This window comes from Acanthisitta chloris, unplaced genomic scaffold (assembly GCF_000695815.1).
Source record: "Acanthisitta chloris isolate BGI_N310 unplaced genomic scaffold, ASM69581v1 scaffold4162, whole genome shotgun sequence".
In the NCBI taxonomy this organism is placed as follows: Eukaryota; Metazoa; Chordata; class Aves; order Passeriformes; family Acanthisittidae; genus Acanthisitta; species Acanthisitta chloris.
The window spans coordinates 5,988-24,475 of NW_008658699.1; the positions used below are offsets into that span (position 1 = coordinate 5,988).

Sequence of the window (18,488 nt, forward strand, 5' to 3'; positions counted from 1 at the left end):
GGCGGCCGAGGGAGGGTCCTGCAGCGCGCGGTAGAAGCTGCTGTCGCAGCGACACACTCGCGCCGCTCGGCTCTCCGAGTGGCTGTGCAAGGGGCACTTGGCACACAGCTGGTCCCCAGGGGCTGACTTGTAAAATCCCAGCTGGCATGCTGCAGAGGAGGGAAGGGCAGAGGTCAGAAGGATGTGCTTGCACGAGGAGCATTCCACAGCTCAGAGGATCTCACTGGCACAAAGCTGGACCATGTGCATGGCTCTGGCCAGTGGACCCACGTCTCCTGCAGGAAAGGAACCTCCAACAGGATGAAGTGGAGGGAAAGGAGGATGAAAAAGGACACCATGAAGTAGAGAAGAGTTGCACTGGGCAGCAGTTTGTCCCCAGCACCCACCCCAGCTCCCAGAACCAGCATATAGCATAGAGTTCACATCTCCTGGGGATCCCAAGTCCATCACCAAACAAGCCCTTGGCTGTTAGGGCAGGTTCTGGCTCCTGCAGATACTGGCTGGAGCAGCATCAGAGCACCCTCAGCATCATCCACACAGCAAAGCCTGGGGAGGAGTGTCTGCTCCTGCCCCCACAGTGCGTGGGAAACCAGCCCTTCTGCCCAGCTCCTGGGTGAGACCAGCTGCAAAATGGGCTCTGGGGAAAATTTTAGCTGTCCTCAGGCTGCATTTACTGCTGTCTTGGCACCTGTTCCCCATAGTTTCCCAAGCAAACTTGGGTGGCTAAGCCTTTCATGAGCTGCCTGCAAATCTCCAGGTGCTCTCCTCACCCCTGTGCCTGCTGCCCAGAGCTCTCCCTGCTGCAGCCACCACCAGGGCAGGGAGTGCTGCAAGGACCAAACCAGGCAGCACTGCAAACCATCCTGTTAGCTAGTCCAAACTTCAGCATTTTGGGGGCAAATTTCCAGCACTGCCCTCACCCCACAGCAGCTGCCACACTCCTCATGCTGACTGTGCCCATGTGGGTCTCAGGATTCAAACCTCCACCTCTGGGACGTGGTGCAGGTCCCTCTGGGATGCTGCCCCACAAAGCAAGGGGAAAACAGCCTCTCTTGCTGCATGCTGCAGCAGAAAGGCATTGCATCCCTGCTGCCTGCTCTCAGTGGAGGGACAGCGAGGCCAAATGAACCGGGATTGAATAAAATCAGGGTGTTTTTTTCTGACAACACAACTTGCCTGCAGTTCCTCTGCCTCCTCCTGCTGCAGGAGCTCATCCCACGCCGGGGCTGGCATCGCTCTGCTCCTGCCCCCCCTCTCAGCCCCTCGGGGGGATCGTTTGTCACACAAACAAACAGCTCTTCCCTCGTTAGGAAAATCGATTCGCTCAAGAGTGACATGTGGCATGTCAGGTATCTGGCTGGGGGCGGCAGGATCTGCCCTCTCTGGCAGATTGAGATTCCAAGTAAGGAAAACAGGCTCTGTCTGGGTCCCTGTTCTCGTCAAGCACTTCCAGGACCAGTTCCAGTGATTCAAGGATTATTCCTGGCTCTGACTCATCTCTCTTTTCCCCACTGAGGCAGTAATACCTTCATTTTTCCATCTTTCCCTCAGTGGCCAGCTCTGCACAGCCTCAATTTTTTTGCTTCCAAGCATGTGGAAGGGTTTTTGTTTGCCATCCAGCATCCCTCTGGGCTGGACCCCTCTGTGCTGTTTGTTTGCTCTGCTTCTAGGTGTTGTTTTCTTATTAATAACCCTCCTTTCCTTGCCATGGATCTCCCTGGACTAAGTGCTACCAAAGTATTTCAGTTATCACAGGCTGTGCCTTTACAGCTGAGCTGTAGGCAGTGCTCCAGACACACACATCCCTGGTGTGGAGCCTCTTGCTGGTCCTTCTTCAGGCTCTGTCACCAGCTTCTGTGGCACTATGGCACCCAATGCTCCTGTAGCAGCAAGGGAGAGGATACCACTAGCAGGATGTACAAGTGCTGCATATGCCAGAGCTGTTGGTATCTCAGGTTGGGATCACAGCTGATCTTTGGATCAGCAGGTCCAGAGTTTGTTCCTAAGTTCCTGCTCCTCTACTCCCCAAACAGCATCAGAGCAAGGAGCCCAAACTTAGAGATGTGAGGGAAGGAGATATGAAATTGCACCAGCTTGGGGCTGGTTGTGTCCCTTGGTTCTCTCCTTTCACCTCCTCAAGGGCAGCAGAAGAGGAGAGAACACAGGGGATGTAGATCTAGTGCGAGTTTTGCTGTCCCCAAACTGCCACACCAAGGACAACCCAGGAGATCTGCCAGGCTCTGGTGCTGCCTGGTCCTTGTGATGCCACACACCAAGAGAGTCAGGGACTCTTAGCCCTTGCCAGCTGCCTTTGACTGATGCTGCAGCACCCTCTGCCCTACAGCCCTTTGGGTTTGGGTGTAAGGCTGAGCTGAGTGCTGATAAACCCAGTTTGAGGTGGGGATAGATCTGGGAGGTAGCCAACTGGTGAAAAAAACCCCCAACAACCAAAATAAACGTGTAAGAGAGAATCTCCTAATTTTTCCATGTGGGAAAGGATGAAGACACAGCATGAGCATGAATGGGAGCAGTGGGACAGCCCCAGAATGTGCTGGGCAGGGGCAGGTCAGGATCTGCTGCCTTCAGCTTGTGTGGATCCCCCCTGGACCTACAAACCACTGTCATCTCTACCCATGCAGCAACCAGCAGTCAGGGACTTGATTCCAGCAGCACTGGTGTGATTTTCCCCCCTCCCAATATTTAATTAAGGGCAGAGAAATCAGTGCTAGCTCAGGTAGGGAGAGACAGGCAGCAGGAAGGATGGGGACATGAAGCACAGCAGATTTGCACTGAGCAATTGTAATCACTTAGCATTTAATGCTGTAAAAAACCCATTAATTACCTGTAGCAATGAGTCACAATTATTTTAGATGCACTCAAGGGGAAAATTATCCTAAATGACAAATTACAGGTGAATTTGTGCACCAGGCCAGAGCCATCAAGAGCCAAGTCCCAGCACATGGGGAGCACCAGCACAGGGGGAAGACTGGAGAGCAACAGGCACTGCCCAAGGTGTGTCCTGCACCTCTGGGTGTCTCAGGACATACATGCAAAGCCTTTCACAGGCACAGGAGAGAGCAGCAGCTTGGAATCTGCACAAGGCATGAAATCCTACAGCACAGTGTGCCAAGCATGTCCTACTCTAGATTGAGCTCTCTCACTCCAAGCCAGTGAGATGTGGAAGAGCAGGACCACCTGGGTTAGCTCTGGTCAAAGCAAACCAGCAGAGAAGTAGCCAGTGAGAAAAGTTCAATCAAATCCATCAGGTCTAAAGTCTACAAGGCTCCACAGCCATGGTTGTGGTACACCCCAAAGCCACCCAGATGTGATACCACCCACCAGGGAGGTGCAGAGTGGTTGTGCTTCTGTCTTTGCTTCAACTAACTACTGCCACCTACCCTAAGTGCCCTCCCAGGAGCCCTGCAGAAGGTGAGGGTTCTATTGTCCATTAGTTCACACAATTCCTGCCCTTGGTCTGTGCCTGAGGATCTTGGGTCCTGCCTCTGTGAACCAGCAGGAGTTCTGCTATTAGTGTCCTCCTGTCCCCAGTGCCATCCCCCTGTAACACCAGGCTGCCTGTCCCTGCAGTTTCAGGTCCCTGTGTGGTGTTACAGTGCCCATGGGACAGTTGCAGTTCTTCACCTGCTGCCCAGCTCAAGGCTTGCACACCCAGACTGGTCCCAGTGTCACCAACAGAGAGGGCTGGTGCCCTCTCCTGTGCCTGTGAAAGGCTTTGGACTGTGAAAAGCTTTCCCTCTACAGCAGCCACTGAGACAGCCAGAGGTGCAGGACCCACCTGGGCAGTGCCTACTCCAGCCTCTGTTGCTCCCCAGTCCTCCTTGTGCTGGGACTTGGCTCCTGATGGCTCTGCCTTGGTGCACATCCCCTGACACTAAACCTGAGCCTGGCAGAGCACATCTCCAGCCCTGTATCTCATAGGTGGGGCCCCAGTTAGCACTCCAGCCTGTTGGGGTCAATACCACTGATCCCCCCAGGGTGCACAGTGCCTGTTGTCCCACCCACCATCCCTTTCTCTCCTTCATCTCCTGCCCAAGGGGCCCTGGAGCAGCAGGTTTGTCTCAGGAACACTGAACGTGGGGAAAGCTCTGCCAACCATCTGGAGCTTGGGCCATTTGTTTCCTTCCCTCTCCATCCTCTGGGGACAGGACAACATCTGCTAATAAGCTGGCAGAGCTCGGGAGATGATGGATGGACCTGTCGAGGATACGCTGGCTGGGAACGAGCTGCTCCTCTCACTCTGAAGTGGTTGTCTGGGACTAGTGCTCTGCAGGTGGGACCACCAAGGGCTGCACTGGTGGGGCTACAAATGTGAGCATTAACCCTGTGTCACTCCCTCTCGGCTCCATCCTCAGCATAGGGGATTTGGTCAGGGTGAGGGCACACTCAGAGGGTGCCACAGGGCAGCTCTGTGGTCACTGATCATCCCCTTTCCTGACCCTGCAACAGATCTGAGCACCCACAAGCACCAGAAGAGCAGCCATGTCCCTCCCTTTGGCCATGCTGGGAAGAAAAAGAGATGGCAATAGAGGTGTCACAGCCACTGTGACAGCCAGAGACAGGCACCAGTCCCAGAGCCCTCCAGGCTGCAGGAGCCAGCACAGAAAATCCCAGCTCCTTTCCCTCCACTTTCAGCATGATGCTTCCAATCTCAGCTCCCACATGACACAGGCACAGAAACAGAAGCAGCTTAGCTTCAGATTTGTTCAAAAGAGGCATCTGCCTCATTGCCCAAAACCTTATGGTTTGGCAAAGCTCTGCTGCCCTTTCCCTGCAATCCCAGGTCAGCCCAGACTCTGTCCCAAGTTGGCTGGTGGTCTGGAGGGGGTTTTGGGGGTTGTCTGGGCTGATTATCTCAGGCAAACTCCTGGTCCCTAGATCATGCATCACCCCAGAGCTCTGCTGGTGCTCACATAACCTCTGCATCCTGCTCACCCCTGCACTGGCTCACCCTCCTGAGCACCACCTGAGCCTATTCACAGTTCAAGACCCACCTTGCAGCCCCTTTGCACAGCTCACAGCCCTTCCCACCCCCAGTACAACCCTTCCCACCACAATACCCACCTGAACTCATCACATATCACCCCAGATTCCACCACACATCACCTCCCTCTGCTTGGCCCTTCTTCCCACGATGAACTAATCTCACGCTCCTTTGCATCCCTCAGCATTGCAGAGGGGGAACAGGGAGAGTTTTTTCCACATGAAGATGCTACAAATCTACCAGAACCCATCAGGCTTCCAGCAAGTGGCACAGGGCAGTAAAGAGCCCTCTGAATCCTCCTTGAGAACACCCAGACTACTTGGCCACCAGGGCAAGGTGTATAGGGAGGATCCTGCGCTTCCAAGTGGAGTAATTCCACTTGTAGTGCTGGGAAAACTGGACTAAATGGTGGTCCAGATTGGCTGCATCCCAAACTGGACATTGCATGGTGATGCCATAGGGAAATCATCAGGTCTTAGAATTATACTCAGGCCTTAGAATCCCAGAATGAGCTGGGTTGGAAGGACCTCAAAGATCATCCAGCTCCACCTCCTGCCATGGGCAGGGATACTTTCCACCAGCCCAGGTTGCTCCAAGCCCCATCCAACCTGGCCTGGAACACTCCCAGGGATGGAGCAGCCACAGCTGCTCTGGGCAATCTGTGCCAGTGTCTCAACTCGCAGGAGTTGGATGGAAACAGGAAACCTAATGCTGTTTCCCAAACTCAGACTTGTCAAGGGATGGAACAGGTTGCCCAGGGAGGTAGTAGAAACCCCAACCCTGGCAGTGTTCACAGCCAGGTTGGCTAAAGCCTTGAGCAACCTGCTCTGGTGGGAGGTGTCCCTGCCCAGGGCAGGGGGTTGGCACTGGATGATCTCCAAGGTCCATCCCAACCCCTTAACATTCTATGATTCTAGACACAACTACCCATAGCTCCTTCACTCCCCCACCCCGAGACTTCCCCAGCCCAAAGCCAAATCCTCAAAACCTGTGTGGAGGAAGAACTGGGACAGAAAGGAGCAGCCCTGCAAGGGACAGTGTTGGAAGGAACCTGAGCCCTTCTGCAAGGCACAACTGAAGAAAGGACTCACAAACCACCAAGAACTTCATCCCAGCCCTGGCAGGAGCTGGAATGCAGCTCTAGGGGATATGTGAGCCCACTCACCACATCCATGTGGCTATGGATGTGTCCAAGGGCTGAGCTGTGGAATAATGGTGCTAAGCTCTCTCAGCTCAGCATCACAGGGGCCAGCACAGCCCCCACACAGCTGAGCTCCACCAGCCTTTGGATCTCTCTCTCCCTCCCAGGGAAGTGGCAGCAGCAGCAGCTTGTTTTCAGGAAGGGAAGATGTCATCACCCAGGCAGTGACATGGGAGGGATCTGGGTGTCATGCCAAGTACAGAACAAGCTTTTGGCATGCTCCTACAGCTCTGTGGGATGAGGAGCATCTTCCCCATGCAAGGCAATCACACCAAGCTTCTAAACATGCTGGTGGCAAGTTTAAGCTCCCTAGCTCTGCATTGTGCTGCACTAGCCCCAATGTAAGCACTGGTGCAGAATTCCAGGTCTTTCCTGCAGGTCTGTGTCCAATGACAACTTCCCAGGCACCTGCACATTGGAAATCCTGAGCATCAACCTGTGCTCATGACCTGAACTCAGACAAATTCTGTGGAAAAGCAGAGCTCAAGCGAATGAGCAAACCAAAAACCACATTCCCAAACTGGTGAATGCCTCTGAGTGCTGCTAGATCCATCCATCGCTGTCCAGCTGCTATTAGAAGGACCACAGGGACCTGCTAAGCACAAATGAAACTGTTTCATCCCCATCAATACCTTGAACTCCAGCCTAGCAGCATTCTGTCCCTTCATCTCTCTCAGCAGCAAAACTCAGAGGAAAAGCGGCAAACAATCAAATATTCAGGCAGGGACATAGAGCAAAGTGTTGGGTTGGTGGGACGAGGGCAGCTCTGCAGCCACCTCTGACCTTTGTGCTTGTTCCTTACCAGATAAATACAGAAATGGGTTTAGGTGTTGGGATGATGCTTTGGTTTGTTTTCCAAAGAAATGCAATGAGCCATTGGATTCCAGAAGTGTCTGGACCTGGCACTGGAGGATCTGGTTTAGGGGTTACAGCAGTGACAGGTTAAGGGTTGGACTTGGTGATCTTAGAGGTCTCCTCCAACCTTGATGATTCTGTGATTCTATGATTCTGTGGTCAAGGGTCAAAGGCCTGTGACACAGGTCACAGCTTGTGCTTCCAGGCTGGACCTAAGGGTGCTGGGGCCCAGCCTGGTTTGCTATTTGGCAGAGGCATGTGTGACCCTCAGACATATTTTTGGGGGTCCCATGTAGCTCAGAGCCAGGAAAAAGGGGATTTGCTTGGAGTCAGCAGCAAGACCAGTGTCCTGTTTGCACCAGAGGGGTCTGAACCATGAGGATTGTGTCACATGAAGACACAACACTCCAAGGTCATGGCTGCTCTAGGATGGGGGAAAAATCACTGCAGAGAAAGCAGAAAAAGGGGAGAGAAGGCTGAGGCTTCTCAGAAGGACTTAGCAAGGAATAAGAAGTTTGGGGAAAGGAGGGAATAAAGCAAGGCTGTGCTGGGCTCCCATAACCCACTAGCATGTCTATCCTGCTCCCTGAGTGCTTCTCCACCCCTTCTGCAGGTGAGGAAGGGAGCACAGGCTGTGTTAGGTTCCCAGGGCAAGCAGCATCCCCCACCTGCACTGCACAGGGCAAGAGGGGCTGTCCCCTGCTTCCTAAGTCCAAGGAGAGCAGGTCACATACCTTCACCTTTCCTCTCCTTCCAGCAGCAGCAGCTGGGCCACATCTGCTCCCACAGCTGCACAGCTTTGCTGCTGTGGCCGTGGTCACTGCTCAGCCCAGCACAGCTGGAGGTTGTGTCCCTCACCTGCCTTCCCTTGCCACTGGTTTCACGTGGGACACTTTTTCCCAAGGTGTTTCCAGGGCTGTCCCTGTCCCTGTGTGCCCAGGCTGTGCCACTAGCACAGTACATGGGCCATGGGCAGCAGCTGGATGGGCTCACATTGATCAGCTCTGCTCCCTCCTTCCCCACCAGCTGTGGACCAATCTCCACTGCCTTTCTTCCTATAGGTCCATAGATGCAAAACTGTCTTCACAAGCACATAATTACCAAGCTGGGTATTTTCTCCTCTTAATTAGCCATGCCGTGGTGCTTTAATTGCTCGATTAAAGTTGCCCACAAGGAAGGTTTAAGGTACATTAAATTTGCTGATTCGTTCATCAGCATGAATCCCACCAACTGGAAAGAATTAACTGGTTTCCAGATTGCTAACCAGACTCTCCAGATCCATTTCCACCAGCAGTGTCCCACAGGAGGCACGAGGGAGCCCAGCAGTCCTTCTCTCATTCCCACTTCTCCTTCAGTCTGGGAGCTGGAGGGGAAAGGGTCCCAGCAGTGACAGGCTCAGAGGATATTCTTTGGCATAAGCAGAGCTGGGTAAAGTCTATCCCAGGGCCAAATCCTCACTCAGCCACACACACCAGCCCCTGTTTGGTGGTTGCTCTGGCTCAGGCTAGGAACACTCATCCCTGTGTGCAAATGGGATAAGGGAGCAGGAATTGCTCAGGAACTCTCTCCTCTCTGTTTCCCAGCCAAGCTGAAAGCCTAAGCACAGCAGAGGGGAAGAAGCCAGAGCAACCAGACACCTGGAGGAAAAGCTGCCTGTTCCCAAACTTTACATAGACATGACTGAACTGGGTCTGAGTCTACCTGGGGACACAGGTGGGACCACAATTCCTCCTGTGCTGTGCCCATGGGTAGGATCAATCCCACCAGAAAAGGGCAGGAGGGCAGAGAAGAGGTTCTCCCACACCTTTACTCCCTGGAGAAAGCAAACCTGTCCATCTCCTGAAAGCTATGGATATGCCACAAAGATGCTCTTTGGGAATGGCATTTCTGCATTCATCCACCCACTCACAGGGAGCAGAGCCTGGACCTCTGCTTTCCCTTTTCCATTTGTTTGAAGCAAACACTTCCTGGGAGATTCTGTGCTCCTGGAGGTCTCCATGGCTGGATGCTGGGAGGGGATTGTATCAGCTCCCAGAGAGCAGCACTGATCCATGGCCATGGCACTGCCACTAATGCTGCAAACTGAAGATTTTAGCCCAGTGTTCAGTTCTGTTCCCTGATAGCTGCTGACACATGCAGCCCAAGGCATACTTCAGATCCACTCCAAAAGGCTGACCCTGATGCATGGATTTACGTGGTCCAAGGATCAAGGTCCATCCACCAAGGACCACCACCACCACTCAAGGTCTTGGTGGCTCTTGCAGCCCTCCCCAAAGAAGGGCTGGTAGGAAGGATGTGAGTGAAGAACCACTGTCCTCACCTCCATGATCATCTCTCCATCCACCCACCCACAGGACATGGTGCTCAGGTCCCACTCTCAGCCTTTGAGGTGGGTTATGGGTCCTTCCCTTCCCACAGAAGCAGCCCCAGGGTTATGTGCTCCCCTTTCCCACGTCTCTAATTGCACTGACCTTATTGAAATGAGCCTCTATTTGTCCTGCACAGCAGCTGCATATCAATAAGGTGAATTATGCTGATTGTCTCCTTATCTGATAAATTGCTGGGACAGATCCTTTTCCCTCCTGCTCTTGCTTATTCTGCTGTTTAGGCAGAGCAGTTGCTATTTGCTGTGTGTAAGAGACATTAATGTGTCGTGCTGTGGACTGATGCATTTCAAGGAGGAAAAAGCAGCTGTGGGTGATGGGGTGAGGGAAGCAAAGTCCTTCAGAGCCTTGAAAACAGAGGGATAAACAAGTAGGGCAGCAGAGTTGTGCTGTCCTGGGAAAGACACCCTAAAGGGCTTCATCCTTGGGGTGGCTGTGGCAAGAGATGCTGTAGAACTAAACACTGGGAATTTTGGGAGGTGGTAGACCTCATCAGGAGATGTGGAAATCCCTGCTCAAACCTAGTTTCTGCCCAGCAAGACAGTAAGCTGGAAAAGGGGGTCCTGTGCCTCTGAGGAGGAATCAGGCAGAGGCAGGAGGCTCAGATAAGGGACAAATGTCTGGTGTGACACAGGAATGTGACACATCGGATGCCAAGCCAGATGACATCTTCAGGTGGTCCTGGTCCCAGTGTCCCTGGGCTGAGATCCCATGGAAACTGCCCCTCACATCCTTCTGGCACACTGCAGGACATCCCAACAGAGTGAAACGTGGATCCTGCTGGGATAAGTGCCAGGAGCCAGAGATCCCAGTCACCACCCTCCTGCCCAAACAAAAGGGCATCAATGTGATGGATGACAGCAAAGCCTCATCCCTGGAAGTGTTCAAGGCCACTTTGGACTGGGCTTGGAGCAACGTGAGCTAGTGGAAGGTGTCCCTGCCCATGGCAGGGGGTGGGACTGGATGAGCTTTAAGGTCTCTCCAAACACAAGCCATATGATTCTATAAAGGGGATGAGAGGCAGAGAAGTTCCCTGTGCTCCTCCACACCCTCCACCACATTTCACCTCACCCTGTCCTTCCCAGGTCTGTGGCACAGCCTTTCTTCTCCTCTGAAGGGCTGAGAACAGCTCTGGCTATGCTCTGGTTTCCTGAGCTGTCTTCCATCACTCTGGCAGGTCTTTAGAAAAATGAACATTAAAGAGGAGGGGGAGAAACCTCCACTGTTCAAACATCTTTAGCTTTGACAAATAAGGCGTCTGGCTGTGAAAGGCAGAAGGAAATTAATTTGGAATCACATTTTAAACACTGCCAGAGAGGCAAAGTATCTTCTCTCTCTAATTTTCACACTCCCCCCCCACCCAAACCCAAGCGAAAAAAAAAAAAAAAGAATTTCCCTGATATTTATAGAAAGATTATTAGGGCCACAAGGAGTGATTTATATCATCTCATCCCTGTGACCGAGGATGAAAAATCACTGTGGCGGCAGCGGCTGGAATCCTGCTTTGTCCTCCTGACAATTAAAACGGCTAATTCCCAACTCCAACCAATCCCTTGGGGTTATAAATCACCTCAGAAAGGCACTTTTCAGCCTGAAAAACCAACTCTACCCCAATCAGGCCCAAGATCAGAGATTTGCATCTGTTTGCTCTCGTGTGTAAATATCTGTCCTGCAAAGGAGGTGCTGGGAAGGAGGTGCTGCCACTGCTCCTTGGATGTCAGGTCATCACACTGAGCTGGGAGCTGGGGAGTGGGACAGGGAAGGCAGGAGGGGGAGACAACACTGAGGGCAGAGAAAGTCCAGTGACTTTTCTGTGCTGTTTCTGATGCCACAAGCCCTGGAGAGTTCCACCATGGAGCATCACTAGGTCTGATTCTACCTGGGGTGACATGTGGGACCACAATTCCTCCTGTGCTGTGCCTATAGGTAGGAGCAATCCCACCAGAAAAGAGCAGGAGGGCAGAGAAGAGGCTCTCCCACACCTTTGCTCCCAGAAAACAAACCTGCCTGAGGAATCACTGGGAAATGAAACACAGTACCAGTGTCAGGGCATCCCTCAGCCTTTGGGGTGGGATGTCCTGGAGCAGAGTGTGCTACAGGAGTGTTGGAGAGGAACACAGGGAAGGAACACAGGGAAGGAATAGAGGGAAGGAATAGAGGGGAGGAATAGAGGGAAGGAGTAGAGGGAAGGGGTGTTTGGCCCTGATGAACCAAAGCTCCGACTCACAGCTCTGTGCTGTGGTGGGGCTGACTCAGCAGTTCATGCCAGTGTCCCCTCCCACAGCAGCACACTCCTGGCCCCATGCACACCTTGCACTCTTTAACGTGATGGAAGATCCTTTCTGGATTATCAGCTCTACCCCAGGATGACTTTCAAAGCAATGGCTGCAGGAGGAGTTTTGGATGGAAGCATTTTTTCTGCCTGTCCTTCCCTCTCTGTGTTGCTGAGGACCCTCAGGGCTGTCACAGGTCCCAGCAGCCCCTGGATCCACTCCAGTCGGACGTCCTAACCTTGAGTAAAGTCTCCCTAAAACAAAAGCTCCACTCCACATCTCCATGAAAGTCAAACAAAGGCCCCACACTAGTGTTTGTGCTGTTCCCCTCACCACATCCCAGGAAGGAACGGAGAGCAAACAAACCCTCGTGGAGAGCTCTCCGGGGGAGCGTGAGCGCCGAGCTCTGTACACACACAGCCCCAGCACATCCCTGTGCCTGCTGCTGGTCACCCCCTGCCTTATCACAGTTTGTACAGTCAGCAGCTCACAGCCTGCCCAGCAGCATGCAGAGCCCCAGGAGGGCTCCCTGATCCCTGGGATGTGGGGTCTGCAGCAGCCCCAGGGTGAGGGATGGACACAGTGACCTTGTTTCATCAGAGCTCAGTGGTTTATTTTCTGATTTCCTCCTTTTCAAACCCTTGCCAGTGGTGAGGAGTTTTGGAGAGGCCAAGGTGTGCCTTGCTGGAGTGCCCCAGTGAAGATCTTAGCACCAGTCAGAGCTGCTGGGGGCACTGGGCTGAAAGCTCTGTGCCACACTCCATGGTAGTGACTGCTGCAGCCAGGATCCCTTTCCTGATGCCAATCCTGTTGCCCCTGTTCTGATGCCAGTCAGGACACAGCTAGGAGAGGGCAGCATGTGAGAGGTACTGGGAAGAGGTATCAGTGATTCCTGTAGAATGACAGCTTGTTCCTTTATCCCCTCCCAGATGGGAACATCCTTCCTTATTTGACCTCCCACCCCAAAGCCATGCCGTGTGCCCCAGGACCTGTCATGCTCAGCCTCACAGGAGCTTCCAGGGATCTTGCTGGTGCTACCAGCCACACATTTTGGAAGCATGAAGCCAACCAGCAAAAGCTTAGGCAGCCCTTGGCCTCCTTCCCCCCAGGCTGGCTGTCCCAGTTTTTGTGAGCCCCAAAGAGCCAAGAGCCCTTTGCAGCAATTTCCTCTCATCCCAAGCACTCACCCATGCAGGAATCCCTCTGCTCTTCATATCCAGCGCTGCACACACACTTCCCAATGGGCACCAACCACTCTCCTTCAGCACTGCAGTACATTTTGGGGGTGTCCCTCTCCTCCGAGTGCCCCACGCACTCCCCACGCACTTCCACCAAGGAGGACGAGTCCGCCCCGGTCACAGCCTCGGAGAAGGAGGCCAAGTTCCTCACCGTGGCTGGGCACTTCTTGTAGTACACCCTCACTGAGACAATGGCAATGCAGGCACCTATGTCCTGGAAGGCCAGGTAGAACCCCCTCTTGCTCAGGGGCCCCACACCTCGCACCTCTGTGTTCAGCTTGAGGCGCCGCACGCCGAGGTCCACGTTGGTGAAGCTCTCGTCGGCCGCGATGGTGTCGATCTTCAGGAACTGGCTCTCCCGGGTGCTGCTGCCCAGGTCCCGGTCAGACTCCATGTAGTAGAGGTTGAAGGTCTCCTTGCAGGTGCCCAGCACCCCTGGCATGCTGTTGCAGTCCCTCAGGGTGAATTTGATCTCCGCGTAGACCCTTCGTGCGCCATCTCGTTGCACCCAGTTGGTTCGTAGCCAGTTGTTCTGGTTGGGGGTCATGACATTGCACACTTGGTAGGTGTGGATGGGGCTGAAAAACTCATCCATTTCATTGATGGAATCCCACTGTGGGACAGAGAGACAACAGGTCACTGCAGATGTCCCTGGGCACCAGGTGAGTGCAGGGTGTGCAGAGGTCAGTGTCATCTCCCACCACGGGATGGATTTCCTCTGCTGCTGTGGCTGGGTGAGATGGCACTGTTGCCACAGGGAAAATGAGGAATAGATTTTACCCAACACTAACTTGGACAGTGAGTTTCACAGCCCACCCTGGTAACCATCTGACAAGCACAGCCACCCTGGGGAGGAAGTTGGGGGTGCATGGGAGAGTGGGAGGAGATGGTGGATGGTCTTGAAAGAGACTTGTAGAGAGGTGGGGGATGTCTGTCCTGCCAGGGCTGCAGGGAGAGGACTGGAGGGAATGGCCTTGAGCTGAGCCAGAGCAAAGCCAGAGGAGATGGTAGGAGAAATGCTTTCCTTGTGAGGGTGTTCAGGCACTGGAATATTGCCCAGGGAGGTGGTGGAGTCACCATCCCTGGAGGTGTTTGAGAGGTGTCTGGATGTGGTGCTGGAGGATCTGGTTTAGGGTTTAGAGGTTCCAGCAGTGACAGATTAATGGTTGGATTTGATGATCTTAGAAGTCTCCTCCATCCTTGATGATTCTATGATTCTGTAATCTTTGTGGGTCCCTCCCAGTTCAGGACACGCCATGGTTCTGTGGGAGGTGAGACTCATGATTCTGTGAGTCTCTTCTGTGATCCTATGATGCAGAGCTGGGTGAGGTTCACTCCTGTTTGCAGGCAGGAACATTTGCATGAGGCTGCTGTGCTGGCAGAAGCTGATGGCACTGTGTGTTTGGGAGAGCTCCAAACTCCCCAGATCATGTCCCTTTTCATGGAGTCACAGAGTCACAGAATATACAGAGCTGGAAGGGACCCCCAAGGATCATCAGTCCAACCCCTGCCCTGCACAGACACCCCAACAACCCACCCTGTGCCGAGAGCATTGGCCAAACACTCCTGGAGCTCTGTCAGCCTTGGGGCTGTGACCACTGCCCTGGGGAGCTGTTCAGTGCCCAAGCACCTCTGGGGGAACAACCTCTGCCTGATATCCAACCTAACCCTCCCCTGACACAGCTCCAGCCATTCCCTGGCTCCTGTCCCTGTCCCAGAGAGCAGAGATGGTGCTGCCTCTCTACTGCTCCTCTTCTTGGTGCTCAGCCTGCCACTCTCAGCAGCAGCAGGAACCACCTGCATGATGCTCACCTGGGGCTCCTCTGGCTCCCACACAAACTAAACTGGCCACTTTCCAGCTGGAGAATGAGTCTTAGAGTGGATACCACAGGGTGAAGGGGAGGCATGCAGTGAACACAGGACTTCCAGCAAGAAATGGGGGCCCATGGGGGCTCAGAGACCCTTTCTGCCCAGGCAAGGTGAGTTGGCTCCTCAGTGTGAGGCCACAGTGCTCAGCCCAGCTGACAGCTTGACAGCTCTGGGGTGAAAATTCCATGTAGCAGTGGCAGCAGGGTGAGCCTGGGGAGGAGATGCTGGCAAAAGCAGGTTGCAGTAAGCAGGATTGCAATGGAGGGGTGGTCTGGGTGAGTTTAGAGGGACAAGGACATGGGTGTCATCCAAGGGAGGAATGCTAAGTGGGTTTAACTGATGAGAAGTGACAAGAAGTAATAAGATTTTGGATATAAATGAGCTCCGTAGGTGAGGGACAAGTTGAACTTATCTGTTGGGGGTTACAGGACACTTCTGGAGGCTCAATCCTGCCTTGTGTCTTCCTCTCCAAACCCTCCAACCCCTCACCAGGACCCACAGACCTCCCATTCTCTGGGGGCTTTCCACCACCTCTGCAGCTCACACCCCTGTCCAAACCAGGCACCCCAATCACATCCCCCCTGGATGGAGGGATGCTTATGGGAGAAGGAGGAGGAGGAGGAGGAGGAAGAGATGCAGATGAGATCTTCAAACCTTCTGCCTTTTCCCTAGGCTTAGAAACAGGTTTTGAAGGCTCCTGGGTGTCCCATCCCCATGCCCAGGGGCAGCCCCAGCGGAAGCACTGCAGAAGGTGGGGAAGGTACTGGTACTCCTGCAGCAATTGCTCCTCTGCCTTCCAAAGCATCACCCCCATCAGCACCCCAAACTCAGCACTCCCTGCCTGCACCTCCCTGGGGTCCCAGCTCTGCCTGGGAGCAGCCCCCACCTCAGCACAGTGTGTATCCTGCTGGCTGGGGGTTCTGGGGGAGCCAAGCAAAGCCTGAGCCATGCAGGCAAACAAATCTTTTAAGCAGCATTACAAGTACATGAAAAGAAACCTCCAGGTTTGCTCTGACAGGGCAAAAATGGTGTTTTCTTATGCAAGTGGTGACCTGTGTTTCATTACAGACACAAAAGCAACAGCAGCCCCAAGAGAAAGAGCTTGATGCTCAGCTCAGAGGGGATGAGCCTGAAGACTTCACCCTGGTGACCGTGGGAGCTGACAAGGATGCAGCTCCACAGGGACAGGCACCTTCCAGCCTCTCTGTGTGCCTGGCAGCACTGCAGGGCCAGGACACAGCTAGGAGAGGGCAGCACATGAGAGATACTGGGAAGAGGTGTCAGTGATACCTGTAAGAGAGTTTGTTCCTTTATCTCCTCTCAGATGGGAATGTCCTTCCCTGTTTGACCTCCTCAACCTGCAGCTCCTGGGGAGGTGTTGTGCTGCCTTCTGCTAGTGTGAGAATGATCAGAGCAGTCATTTTGGTGATGGATATCTTCAAACTCCCCCAGTACCTTGCATTGAGGAGAAAACTCTGCTTCTGACTCCTAAAGAGCTTAAACAGCAGCAGCTCCAGGTGCAACTTCAACAGAAGTTCATTCTGGGGGGGGCTCAGAGCCTTCTTCTTCCCAGGCAAGGTGAGGTGACTCCTCAGTGTGAGTGCCAGTGCTCAGCCCAGTTGACAGCTTGAGAACTGCATTTGGCAGTGGCAGCAGGGTGAGCAACCTGGGCTGGTGGAAGGTGGGATATTGGGAAGGAATTCCTCTCTGTGAGGTGCTGAGACACTGGCACAGGTTGCCCAGAGCAGCTGTGGCTGCTCCATCCCTGGAAGTGTTCCAGGCCAGGTTGGACAGGGCATGGAGCACCTGGGGCTGGTGGGAGATGTCCCTGCCCATGGCAGGGGGCTGGAATGAGATGATCCCTTCCAACCCAAACCATTCTGGGATTCTATGACCCCAAATGTCCTGCAGGGCCTGAGACCTGGCAGAGCTCATGGGGCCTGTGTTGCAAAGGTGATGAAAGTCAAGCCACTGCCAGGAGAGAGAAATAGTTCTGGTTCTTCTAAAACGAATTGTCTTCTGGATTCCAAAAGTACCCAGATTTGTCCTGGGATCACTAAGAACATGGCAGTGCTCAGGTAGACAACATAGAAAGGGGCCAGGCTGCCCGTGGGCTTGGCTGGAGGGGTGAAGGCAGAATCTCTCAGCTTCCTCAGCCTGTTGAAGATGCTGTGATCCCCAGGACATGCTCCTGCTGCTTGGACAGGGGGTACAGGGGTGCTGGGAACTGTGTGCAGCGCCAGGCATGGCACAGCATCCTGAATCCCTTCCCTACTCCCTTCTCCCTGCTCCCTTCTCCCAGCTCCCTCCTGCCTGCTCTCTACTCCCTTCTCTCTGCTCCCAGCTCCCTGCTTCCTGTTCCCGGCTCTCAGCACCTTATTCCCTGCTTCCAGTTCCCTTCTCCTGTCTCCCTTCTGCCTGCTCTCTGCTCCCTTCTTTCTGCTCCCAGTTCCCTGTTCCCAGCACCCTATTCCCTGCTCCTGGCTCCCTTCTCTTTGCTTCCTGCTCTCTTCTCCCTGAACCCTGAACCTTGCTCCCTATTCCCGGCTCTTGGCTCCCTATTCCCTGCACCCTGCTCCCATCTCCCTGCTCCTTGCTCCCTGTTCCCTATTCCCTATACCCTGCTCTATCTCCCAGCTCCTTGCTCCCTGCTTCCTTCTCCCTGCTCCCCGTGGCTCCCACACAGGCACTGCGGAGGGAGTGGAAGTCGCTGTCGAAATTAATCGAGTGCAAATTAACACAACATCTGTTTCCTGTCTTTTCCCCGCGGAGTTTCCCGGGGGAGCTGAGGAAGAGCAGCTCACGGACAAGATGCTTGGGATGAGGGCAGAGCTGGGGGCATGAGTGAAGCTGCCCCCATGATACTCAGCCAGGGCTCTCCAGGAGGGTCTGGCAAGGGAATGATGAGCTTATTGGAGGCACCTAAATGCTTTGGGTCCATTTTGTGTGGTTGCTTTGGGTTTCCCTCCACATACTCACTTCACTCCCAAATCTGGCAGAGATGGAGCTCAGTGGTCAAGGTGTCAGAGAATCATAAAATCATCAAGTTTGGAGGAGAACTCTAAGAGCATCCAGTGCCTACCCCAACTACCCTGGGCAGGGACACCTCCCACCAGAGCAGGCTGCTCAAGGTTTTAGCCAACCTGGTCTTGAACACTGCCAGGGATGGAGCAGCCACAGCCTCCCTGGGCAACCTGTGCCAGTGCCTCAGCACCTCCCAGGGAGGAATTTCTCCTCAGTATTCCATCTGTCCCTGCCCTCTGGCAGTGGGAAGCCATTCCCTGTGTCCTGTACCTCCATCCCTTGTCCCAAATCCCTCTCCAGCTCTCCTGGAGCCTCTTTAGGCACTGGAAAGGCTTTAAGGTCTCCCTAGAGCCTTCTCCTCTCCAGGCTGGACACCTCCAGCTCTCCCAACCTGTCTCCAGAGCAGAGGTACTCCAGGAGCATCAGAACACTTCCAGGGATGGGACAACCACAGCTGCTCTGGGCAACCTGTGCCAGTGCCTCAGCACCTCACAGGGAACAAGTTCTTCCTAATATCCAATCTAAATCTGCCCCTCCTTCAGCTTAGAGCCATTCCCCTTTGCCCTATCATTGCTTGTCCTTGCAATAAGTCCCTCTCCATCCTTCCTATGTCTCCCCTTTAGGTACTGGAAGGGGGATGGA

At 53.9% G+C, this 18,488-nt stretch overlaps 1 protein-coding gene across 1 annotated transcript in view; it reads right to left on the minus strand.

Moving 5' to 3' along the window:
- Positions 1 to 18,488, minus strand: part of LOC103812181 (ephrin type-A receptor 8-like) — a 45,737-nt gene that overhangs the window by 5,745 nt on the left and 21,504 nt on the right. Inside the window, exon 3 of the mRNA XM_009085190.1 lies at positions 12,903 to 13,566. Within this exon, the coding sequence (XP_009083438.1) occupies positions 12,903 to 13,566 (664 nt within the window). The remainder of the gene's footprint in view (positions 1 to 12,902; positions 13,567 to 18,488) is intronic.